General features: G+C 43.0%; 1 protein-coding gene across 2 annotated transcripts; it reads left to right on the top strand.

Annotated features, from left to right (window-relative positions):
- The first annotated feature begins 492 nt into the window (after positions 1 to 492).
- gtf3c3 (general transcription factor IIIC, polypeptide 3) lies at positions 493 to 11,635 on the top strand. 2 transcript variants are annotated; one of them, XR_013095573.1, is made up of 19 exons: positions 493 to 753; positions 884 to 956; positions 1,494 to 1,807; positions 1,879 to 2,002; positions 2,147 to 2,338; positions 3,084 to 3,249; positions 3,411 to 3,558; positions 3,647 to 3,818; positions 4,599 to 4,699; positions 4,791 to 4,962; positions 5,179 to 5,381; positions 6,140 to 6,241; positions 7,724 to 7,856; positions 7,947 to 8,172; positions 8,257 to 8,311; positions 8,756 to 8,891; positions 10,945 to 11,069; positions 11,172 to 11,296; positions 11,401 to 11,635. XR_013095573.1 is itself a non-coding variant. In XM_014407685.3 (19 exons), the coding sequence occupies exons 1-19, from the start codon at positions 661 to 663 to the stop codon at positions 11,521 to 11,523; spliced, it is 2,811 nt and encodes a 936-aa protein (XP_014263171.2). In that variant the 5' UTR covers positions 494 to 660; the 3' UTR covers positions 11,524 to 11,635. The 2 variants fall into 2 exon arrangements, 1 of the variants encoding a protein (XP_014263171.2); XM_014407685.3 differs by having other exon boundaries at positions 494 to 753; positions 11,144 to 11,296.
- Positions 11,636 to 11,767: the final 132 nt, after the last annotated feature.

Genomic DNA, 11,767 nt, shown 5'->3' with positions numbered 1-11,767 from the left:
TTTGATTTAGTGAGTTAATAATCTGTATATTTTCTTTCCCCCATGTATGGAAGTTGCTAATATGTAAGGAATGTTTATTCTCTCAATCTGTAATATATGGTGCATTTTGTTTGTATGTTAATATTACTAAAAAAAAATAATTAAAAAATAAAAAATAAAAAAATAAATAAAAAACAACAACGTGACAGCCCCACACAAACGGGAAATGTTTCGTTTTCTACAATGGGACGGAGTGCAGCCACAACAGGGAACACAAATACTGACAAATCATCTGACCACAAAGAAACAGAAACAGTTAGTTTTACAGTTATTTTAGATTAATAATACTGAACATTTGTGCTTTGTATTTTAAGCACAACTGCAATTCAGAAACAAAAGAAAAGAAACATAATTTAAAATGAATTATTTAATTATCCTCCCCATGACAAAGCTGCACTTGGTATGGCCCAATCAGCACTTCCTGTGCTGTTATTTTGAGAGCGCTAACCCGGAAGTTTTTGAAGGATCACGTGGTTGCCGTTTCACGTTAGTTAATGTTGACTTTTGCTACAGTCTGAGTTTAGAGTGCTAGCGGACGTCACGTATCGGATGTACAGCGTCGTACACATGATTTATGTGTCCGTAAACTGATGTGACAGCTTGTTTGAAGTGGCGGGAAACATGTCTGGATTCAGTAATGAGCTCATAGATTACCTCGAGGGTAGAATAACTTTTGAAGAGTTCGACAGAAGGAGAGACGAGCGGAAAGCCAAGGTAAGTTATGTTGTTAGTTCGGTAACTGTTAGCTGTCTAGCTGAGGCAGTATCACTCCTCAGCATCACTTGGACTTGTGCTCCACTTGTGTGACATAAAATTATATACTTCCTTCATTCTGACCTCTCAGTCAGGGCAGGTAGCTGAAGATGTGGAAGACGCTGAGCTCCCGTCGACGTCCGGACTCATCTCAACGAAGATCGGTAATCTCTCTCTGTCAGTGGCTCTGGAAATGTAAATAATGGACCCTTCTTTCAATAGATAGCGACACTGAATCCCATGAGCGAGTGTGTTGTAATTGTCATGGTTTTAGGAATATAACAAAGTTTTAAAAATAACTGGAACAACAAAACTGGATGAACATATTCACCAAATGTAAATTCCAACCTGCCATCATCTTTCCTCTAATGGAAAAACTAATAGATTTCAGTTCTGGACTATTTAGCCTTTATCATGCTTCTTGAACAGGTCAGAATTTCTCTTAATGGAACTCTTGTGATTTTCCTACTTTGACAAGTTAAAATGTCTGAAACTGCCTTTTATTTGATATCAACATCAATAAAAATGACAGATAATAACTACTGTTCTTAAGGGTCCACAAAGTACTGAGTGTTGCTCATAAAGCTATTGTTTTGGTCAGAGACTGCTTATAAAAACTGGGTCAGCTTACTTTGATTCCCATCCTGGATTGCATGCAAAGTATGGTAATGTTACTCAAGCCAGCTTTCCTGTCTTCTCAGAGGATGGAGTTAGCCCAGGAGTCCAGCTGGCCTTTGCCTCCATGCTGGGAGAAACTGCTGAACCACAGTCTTCAGAGGAGGAGGAGGAGGAGGAAGAGCAGGACAGCCTGAGCTATGTTGATGATGCACATGATAAGGATTACATTGCAGACAAAGAAGAGTTGCAGGCAGAGGAGATGGGGAAGAGGCCAAGACAAGTGGGGAGACAACAGGGAAAGAAGAGTGAAGCTAAAGAAATGGCAGAAGATGTGACTGTAGGAGATGTGTTTGCACTGGAGATGGAGCTGAATCGAGAAAACAAGAAGATGATGAAGGTGAGACGGGCGAACGGTCATGCCTAGGTGAGTTTTTGCAGTTCTTAGTTAATATATAACTATGTGAACAGGGGCGTCGTCATGGCAGCAAGCTGCCCCGGGCTCTGAGAGGCTTGATGGGAGAAGCCAACATTCGCTATGCAAGAGGAGAGAAAGAGGACGCCATCCTGATGTGTATGGAGATCATAAGACAGGGTACGAAGTGGGTTTGCGTGACCTTACAGGCATATATTCACTCGCTGTTTGTGTCGACACTAACTTTGGTTTGTCTGTGTGCCAGTTAGTGTTCAAACACTATGAAAAGTTAAAAACAAAATCTCTTCTCCCTTTGTCCCTCAGCTCCTCTGGCATATGAGCCTTTCTCCACGTTGGCTATGATCTATGAGGATGAAGAGGACATGAGCAAAGCGCTGCAGTTTGGCCTGATCGCCGCCCACCTCAACCCCTCGGACTGCGAGGAGTGGATCAGACTGGCTGAAATGTCTCTGGAGCAGGACAACATCCAGCAAGCCATCATCTGCTACAGCAAAGGTCAGTCTGACACGGACCGGCACGCATCACTTCCCACTGGAACTTCACATCTGTTTATTGTCTGTTGGTGGGCCTGTTGAACAACACAGTCCCTACCTGTTGTGTTAAAGTGGATGTTCATTACTGCAGGGCCAGTACTTCAATCCCATGGTCCTATAGCTATATTTATGCTGCAGTAATAAGCCCTGTAATTTCCTTAGTCTGTAGTTGGGGTGATTGGGCAGCATATTTAAAACTCTCAGACTGGATTTACTTAGTGGGATAAACTGGCTTAAGGCTGCAGTTGGAAGAGCCATGCAAAGTAACAAATCACCCGAGGGGCTGAGAAATGAACTAATAAAAGTAACGCACATCAAGTGTGTTTGTCTCTACAGTTTCTGATCAAACAGCACAAGAACAATGGATTTTCTGATGTAAGAGCAAAGTCAGAAGGTGTCAGGGATTGTGTGGGGTCTTAAATATGGGACACGTGTTCCTCTGGATGAGTCCTGCGTACCACTTGAGCTGTCGAATCTATCCAGAGACGAGCTGAAACGTGTCTGTGAACTTTGTACAACAGAAAACAGTCAAGTCCTGACAAATCTGCGGTTTAAAAATGACTGCTGCTGCGCCTTCTATCGTTGGTGCTTCTCATACCGTTGAATTGTGGAATATGAGCCACCACTGCAAAACAAACAGGGACCAGGGAAACCCTGGTTATCATTTATATACTTCTCTAGGTTCAAGCCTTGCTCCATTTCCACAGCTATCAAGTACGATCCTACCAATGTGCGCTATCTGTGGGAGCGCTGCAGCCTGCAGATGCGCCTGGGAGAGCACAAACAGTGCATGGACGGCTACCGCAGGATCCTGTCACTTCTGCCGCTGGAGGATGGAGAGCACTTCATACAGCTCTCCAAAGACATGGCCAAGTAAGGGACACACACTGACATGCTATGGTATGTGTTTTTATATACACATAAACTATGTTCTCGTTTTCCCCCCTAAAATACCGTCACCTCAAACCATCTGATCTTGGATTATCACCTTGACAGTTCAGTTATCGGTATTTGCTTGTGTGGGTCGTGTTTAGGAGTTACTATGAAAGCAGTGACCTGCCCTCAGCTCTGAGTGTGATTGAGGAAGCTTTGGCACGACACCCCGACCTGGTCAGTGATGACTTTATCAACATGGCCGCTGAGCTTTATATCACCAACCGGCAGTACAACAAGGCCCTGCAGGTGGGTCTCTGTGGAAAAACCTTTATTGCCGTTTAGACTGAGAACAAATGTTTAAATGGATAAACATTCCACGTGTTTGCTCTCCTAGGTCTTGGTGCAGTTTGTAGGCATCGTTTTGGTCAGAAGTGAATCCACTTCAGATGTTATTCCACCAACACAAGAAGAGAAGATTAAAGAGGAGAGCACCGAAGACCAGGAGAAGCAACCTGCAGACGGGACACAGTTACAGAAGGAAGAACAAGCTGCAGCAGAGGAGAGCGGTAAGTTGCAACGACATGAGGCGCTACACATTTACATCCTTACAAGAGGATTCAAACTCATCGTGGCTGTTCTTCATCATATGAAGAACTCTCATAGCCTTCATGACGTCACATAGGAAGTGCAGAAAGATGAGGACACAAAGTGAGCGTTCGTTGTGGCTTCTTTAGTGGTGCCTCTGTGACTACGTTTGCATAAACAGGATGTGTTTAGATGTTGTTGTTTTTCAAAATGTTTTCCACACTTGAGCACTCAGTGATCTCAAAAGACACTTCAACAGATGCATGCAGCGATCGCTTTATATCAGCAAAATCACCTGTAACTCGTGATTGTGTGTTTAACACTTGCAACATACTCGATAACATTTCTTATATTCAGAATTATTTAATGAGGGGTGGAATCACATTTTCTGTCTTTCCTCAGTATTTCATGTCCACGCACAGAAAATCCAGACATTAAAACATTTCTTTGCTCAAACTTTTCATTCCACATATTAAACAAACGTATGCTTTCATTTTATCTTTGATTAAGAATAAAGGTGATTTACTGTTAACACAAATAGATAAACTCTGTTTAGCACCATCTATCATTTTAACATAAGGCTGGATGCTACCTTTGGCAGCAATCCTGCTGAGACACGTTGGCATGGCTTCAAATAGGATATTCAGTCTCAAAACCCTCTAAGTAGAGTGGGCCAAACATCCTCCAATGACGTGAAAGAATCATTGCCTGAGTCTTTGGGGAACTCTTTTTACTGATTGGTCGTTGTGTGCTGTTTCCAGGTGAAATTGTGGATGTACAGGTACCAGACAGCGTCCCAGTGGACCTGAGGACCAAGTTAATTGTGTGCTTCATACACCTACATGTCTACGCACCCACCGAGGTAAAACAGGACTCAAAAACATACAGAGCTCAGATTATTAATGAAGTCTTTATTAAAAGATCATTTCATTTTAGAATCTTCTTGCTTTTAGGGCTTGGTTTCAACACTGATGGAGCAGAGTCCAGAAGAGATCGGCGACTTGTACCTGGATGTCGGTGAAGCGTATCTGGAAGAGGGCAAGTACATGTCTGCTCTGCCTCTGCTGACTGCCCTCGTCGTATCTGAAAAGTACAACCTGGCTGTTGTTTGGTTGCGGCATGCAGGTAGGTCCAGCAAAAAGGGAATGATGTTAAAGGAAGAGGTGCGTCTGCAAACTTAGACTAAAAAGACATTTCACCTTCCATCCCGAATATTCTTCATGTGTGAAACTCTGTAACAACAGAGAAGCCAAGACCTTAAACGAGGTCTCACTTCAGGTCTGACTTGGAAAAAGAAAACCACTGTTATGTGTCTTTGTCACTTTCCTTTGTCATCTGCAGAGTGTCTGAAGGCTTTGGGCCACATGGAGGCAGCAGCAGAAAGCTACACCAAGGTGGTGGAGATGGCTCCGCAGCACCTAGAGGCCCGGCTCTCCCTTGCCACACTGCAGCAACAGTTGGGCCGCATGGATTGTGCCCTTAAGGCGCTGGAGTCCATGTATGATAGCAACATACTAGCACACGATTCTTCAGCCGCACAAAAGGCAGGGGATCTTTGTTTTTGCTTTTTGCATTATCACGTTAGGTTGCATTATCTTACATTTACAATGTTCCTGAAATGTCATGGAGGGTTCTTAGAGGTCTTTTTCATGGACATTTTCTGGTAACACCAAAGGGGGAAAAGGAGTGCAAACCTCTGTCCTGTCAGGAGGCACTGACAGTCACACCTTATAAAGGGGCATCCCCACTGAAGCTGTAATCAGCAACCCAGTGACCAGAGACCACGGAAAGTGAATGTATTTGGGAACTTCAAGCAACAATGGGTGAGATAGTGTAGTGATGTGAAGTGGGTGGGTGCCACTTTTGGCTTCTCTCAGCTTAGACGTGAGCCATTGAAGTGATTAGGTGTGGAGAGCACAATAGTGAGTTGGATTTGGAGCCCGGCGAGTCTGGTAGTTAGTTTCCAACTGTTAGTGGTAATATGATGCAGAGTGAGCAAACGACTTCCTGCCCACATCCCCCTCATTGCTTCATTGTTTAATGCACGACTCCTCAGAGCTTACAGTGTAATCATGCGTGTTTGACCCACAGCAGTTTACCTGCTTTCATAGTTTACTTGGATTCTGGTTAAACACAAGATTTCTGTGCTTTCCAGACCTGAGCTGAGATTAGAGTCAAGAACACGTAGTCTGGTTACCAGCTGGAAAAAGGAAAACCATCACCTGCAGCATTTGGGGATGCTATGCTGTTTGGTCAGTGCTCTGTGTTTGGTAACTGGTTTTGTATATCTCTGTGTTTGTAGGAGTTAAAGCTTTTGCTCCATCGCTCTACGCTCCTGAAGACACAGGGGAAAATGCAGGACTACCTGGACACTGTGATCACTATGATCTCGATGCTCCTCAAGGTAACACACTTTACGGTTGCTTTTTATCCGTCAGCCGCTCATGATGGGGGGTCGTCGTCACCCTGCTGGACGGGCAGCATGAATAAGTTTGTGAATGTGAGAACTCTAAAACGAAGCTACATTGGAGTTTCAGATTGATGGAATAGGAGTCTGAGAGATGGCCACCACAAATATTCTGTTTTTATTCATACTGCGGCTATAAAGAGTGCTTTTTCCTCTCTGATAGAGTCAAAGGAGTTGGTACAACTGTTCCACATATAGAATACACTACGTTTGACCTCAGCTCTGCAGTCTAGCCAAGTGTCAGTGAAATCAAAGAGGGAATGATCTTAGACGTTTTGAAAAAATGCAGAACTACTTGGATGCTTTGAATTTGGGAGGAACGTTCGGCTGCTTCGGCTGGATCAGAGCTAATCTGCCTGACACGTAAATGATGTTAACTAGTTCGCATTAGCAGCTGGGTTATTGCATTAATATTTCATAATTCAGTAAACAGGGCGGCACGGTGGTTAGCACTGCTGCTGCACAGCAAGAAGGGCCTGAGTTCATTCCACCATTTGTGGGTTCAGTCCAAACACATGCAGTTTGTGGGGACAGGTTCATTGATTATTCTAAATTGCCCACAGGTGTGAATGTGAGTGCGAACGATTGTCTCTGAGCCCTGCGACAGACTGGCGACCTGTCCAGGATGTGCCCCGCCTCTCGCCCTGTGACAGCTGGGATAGGATCAACTAAGTATAAACTTAAAGGTGATCGTGCTTTTGCTGTAGCTGCTCCAAAGTTGTGGAATGATCTGCCCTTGCATGTTAGGCAGGCCTCTTCTCTCTCTGAATTTAAAAGTCTTCTTAAAACATATTTATTCGCTGAAGCCTTTGGCATTGATTAGAGGGGTTGACTCAATTTGTTTTAACATGTTTCAATTTATTGTATCTATTTATTTTATTGTATCTCATTTTAATTTTCTTTACGTATGCTATTAACATGTACAGCACTTTGTGAAACTCTGGTTTTATGTTAAAGTGCTTTAGAAATAAAGTTGGTATGGTATGGTATCAATAAGTAAATATATACTATACCAACAATATTAATGCACTTACCAGGAGAACTGTGACTGCTCTCAGTCTGTCAGTGATATTGACACAAGTACAAATGGCTAATGGTGTAAACACAACTTTAGTGTAAGTTCAGTTTGTTGTTCTTGATATGTAATTGTTTGGTTTTTGACTGTTGGTTCAATTCTTAACAAACATTTTTATCATTCAAGTTATTTTGTACCCGACAGGGAAAAAGGACAAACGCCTCAAAGTTGATAAGACGGGCTTTTTACTGTAGTTTGTTTACTGAGAGTTCTCCTCAACAATGAGGTTACTGTGAGAGAAGGTGAATCTGAACAAATAAATGCTCCATTTTTTGTTTTTGTTGCGCACATTTCATTGCGTCCTGGGAGTCATTCAAAGGTGCATAACGCATGCATGTTTATAGGTGGCCATGCAGCGAGCTAAGGTGTGTGTGAGCTCTGTAAACGTGTCAGGTGAGAATCACCTGAGGCTCGTGAAGGTCGAAGACATGCTACCAGAGATTGCTGACCATGAAACGGCCTATCTGGACAACACTGGTATGTTATCTTTGTCTGCATCGTACTTGGCTACAAGGTAGAGCCCGTAGTTGGTCTGGTCACTGGATTTCACTTTGTCACTGTCATCAGGTAAAACCAACGTCCTGTCCAAAGAGGACTGGTGGCAGCTGCTGCTGAGCTGTGTGCTGACGCTGTGTGAGGTGCAGCGCTTCCAGGAGGCGGAGATGCTTGTGGATTCGGCCATGGAGTTCTACTCGTTCTATGACAACAAGCCCAGGAGGAAAGAACTGGAGTTCATTGGCCTGTCTGCCACAATCCTGGACCACAACTATTACAAGGCCTACAACTACATCAGGTAGTTAATATGGGCGTGGCCTGGCATAAAGAGCATGCCGCAATTATAATAAATATAACATTTCTCTGTTTTTCCTCTCAACAGACTGATGCTGTTGGAAAATGTGGCTCTGCCTCAGCTTTGGAATATTTTTAACCAGGTCTGCTTGTGTGTCAGCAGAATAGAAGATCACTAAAGGAGAAACTGGCCCAACTATTTTACTAAACTCTTTTCTTTCTAGGAATTAAAGCGGCACATTTGTGAGGACAAACTTTTAAATATATTTAAAAGTATTTGTTTGTATTCAGGAAATGCGTCACTACACTTCTTAATGAGAAGCAGGAAAGTTTGTCCTCATGAAATGTGCCTGCTTTCTTCTGAAACGACCACTTATCTTGAATTTTGACTCTTTCATTTTTACCGTCCTTGCACAGTTGATTTATTTATTAACCAGAGAGCCTCTGATGCATTGTCATAGTCTGTATGAAGATTTACTGCTAATACTAAATATTCAAATGAATCAAAAGCATAGATTTCCTGAATTTGGTGGAAAGATTTTGTAAACAAATGTTTGTTTATTTTTGTTTGTTTTAACTCTCTGCAGCTGACAATAACGTCGCAGCACCAGCGCCACCATCGCTTCTGTCTGCGCATGCTGTTTAAACATCCTGACAATCACGCCCTCTGTGTTCTCTGCGGACATAACGCCATGGTGTCAGGGAGCTTCAAACATGCTCTTGGTACTCGCACACGAATCGACTAACTAGAGATGATAAAAACATTTAACATCACTACCGTACTTCAGCATATCTTACATGATTGATTTTAGACCACTTTGGAGTGTGACGACCATCACAGCATCAGCGCTATAATCAGGGACCGCGTCATGTTGTTGTCATTTTAAGAGGAACATGTGATCTGCCACTGATGTGCACCAGCATTTTAAAGGAGCCCTTCCTTTGCTTACGCCACACCTCTCAAACTAATGTCATCAAGTTTTGCTTATTAGCTTGTTCTTGATTGCAGATGTCGATGATCACATACCTCCAACACTGCTTTGCATTGAAAGAGAATTATGTGAATTAAAATGTGTTTTATAACAATATCCAAGCAACTGGACACATATTGGTAAAGTAACATTGCTTAAAATGATATAAAACACTAAAAAGGTGCTTTGAGTGCCAAAGAGATTTGATCCCAACATTTAAATAAATAATTAACAGTCTAGCAGTTTTGTCTCCGTTAAATCTCACAAGATATTTTTCTGTTTTTCCTACATAGTCGATTTAAATGACAGTCGGCATAATTTTCGAGTCGTCAGCCATTAGAGTATAATTCAAATGTTACTGAACTAAACTCCCGATGAAAACAGTTTTTCAAAAATACAAAACTTGAAACGCACGCTTCCAAATTATTACGCACACACAGTTTCAAAAGATTTTACAGGTTGTAGAGAATTGAAAATGGTGATTTGTTGAATTTGCAGCATTAGTGGATCAATTTCACTGAAATCAGAAACATCTTAACAGGTCAAGTTACACATTAACACAGGACCCCTTATTTGATAGCAGTTCTACAATTCTTGGAAGTTTTTGGAAAGTTTCTGCTTGAATGTGTTTGCAGGATGTCAGAATAGCCTCCCGGAGCTGCTGTTTGGATGTGAACGGCCTCCCACCCTCATATTTGTTTGCTTGAGGATGTTCCAAAGGTTCCCAATAGGATTGAAGTCAGGGAGGAATGGGGACCACACCATGAGTTTCTCTCCCTTTATGCCGACAGCAGCCAATGATGCAGAGGTGTTCCTTGTAGCATGAGGTGGTGCATTGTGTTGCATGAAGATGGTTGTGTTGCAGAAGGCACAGTTCTTCTCTTTCTACCATGGAAGAAAGTGGTCAGTCAGAAACTCCACATCCTCTGCAGAGGTCATTTTCACTCCTTCAGGGACCCTAAAGGGGCCGACCAGCTCTCTCCCTGTGATTCCAGCTCAAACATGACTCCACCTCCTCGCTGACGATGCAGCCTTGTTGGGACACGGTGGCCGTCCACCTCTGCATCCATCTGGACTATCCAGGGCTGCGCTGCACTCATCAGTGACCAAGACCGTTTGAAAACGAGTCTTCTTGTAGTTCTGGGCCCACTGCAGCGTTTCTGCTTGTGAGCATTGGTTGGAGGTGGTTTATGCACAGCTGCAGGTCTCTGGAGGATCCTACAGCTTGATGTTCGCAGGGCTCCAGAGGCACCAGCAGCTTCAAACATGTGTTTGCTGCTTTGTGATGGCCTTTTAGCAGCTGCTCTCTTAACCTGATGCATTTGTCTGAAACCTTCATCATTGTGCCTTTACCTGCACGGACCCATGTGTGCTCTGACTCACAAATCTCTTAACATGATGGTGATCACGCTGAAATATTTGTGAAATATCTCGTTACGTGTCCAAGGCATTCAACTATTTCACACTTTTCAGCAGCAGAGATCCTTTTTCATTCCTCTGTTTCTTGAAAATGGAGGCCTGCTTAATAATGTGGAACATCCTCCTTTAGTAGTTTTTCCTTTAATTGGGCTCAGCTGGCAAACTAACGATCACAGGGGTCCGAGGTTGATTTCAGTGAAACACAGAGTCCTGAGACACACTCCCATCCATGGTTTTTATCGAAGAACAGCTTATTTAATCTTTATGACACTTAAACACAATTTGCATAATAACTTGGAGCGTGGTGTAAAGGGTTTAGGGATTATGTTCACACTTGGTCCACTTTGCACAGTAGTACATTTTTCAAACACTGGATGTGTTTTCAGGTCAGTATGTTCAGGCCTTCCAGACTCATCCCAGCAATCCACTGCACAGCCTGTTTGTAGGTCTCACCTTCTTCCACATGGCATCTCAGAGGTTTGTGGCTAAACGGCACACGCTGGTGCTGCAGGTACAGAGTTCGTTTATTTCTGTGCACAGTTCAGTCCTATAGTCTGTTCTTTTAAAACCAACGTGTGCTCTCAGGGTTTCTCCTTCCTGTGGCGTTACGTAGAGCTTCGTGGAGAGTGTCAAGAGAGTATGTACAACCTAGGCCGAGCGCTGCACCAAATGGGCCTCACACACTTGGCTATGCATTACTACCAAAAGGCGCTTTTACTACCAGCAAAACAACTGGAGGTGGGTAAAAACACAACTTGCTGCTCAGTGCAAACGTAGCCTTTAGGACAGTGATGGATGTTGGCCTCTTTCTCTCTCCCTTTGTCTTCTTATTTTTTCTGCAGGGCATCCCAGGTGACCAGGTTGATCTGAGGAGGGAGATTGCCTTCAACCTGTCACTCATTTACCAGGCCAGCGGTGCAGTGGAAAAGGCCAGATACCTCCTGAACACACACTGCATTATTTGAAAATGCATACTCGTCTTTACTGGTTCTTTTTCATTAGAAATTTCTACCAACTAAACCCCCATGAAATGGATTCAGGAAGTCTTATTTATTAAAAAGTGTTTGTAAATATTTACCATTTTGTATGGCGTATGTCATTTCTACATTTGTGCGGATTTATCTCTGTAGTTCAGTGTCTGATAACATTTGAGGCATGTACTGTAGTGTCTGCCTCAGATGTTATGCCTATAGTGTCTGTCTGCTGTTA

The sequence above is a fragment of the Maylandia zebra genome, linkage group LG23 (assembly GCF_041146795.1).
Source record: "Maylandia zebra isolate NMK-2024a linkage group LG23, Mzebra_GT3a, whole genome shotgun sequence".
Taxonomy (NCBI): domain Eukaryota; kingdom Metazoa; phylum Chordata; class Actinopteri; order Cichliformes; family Cichlidae; genus Maylandia; species Maylandia zebra.
This window is presented reverse-complemented; position numbering and strand designations above follow the sequence as displayed.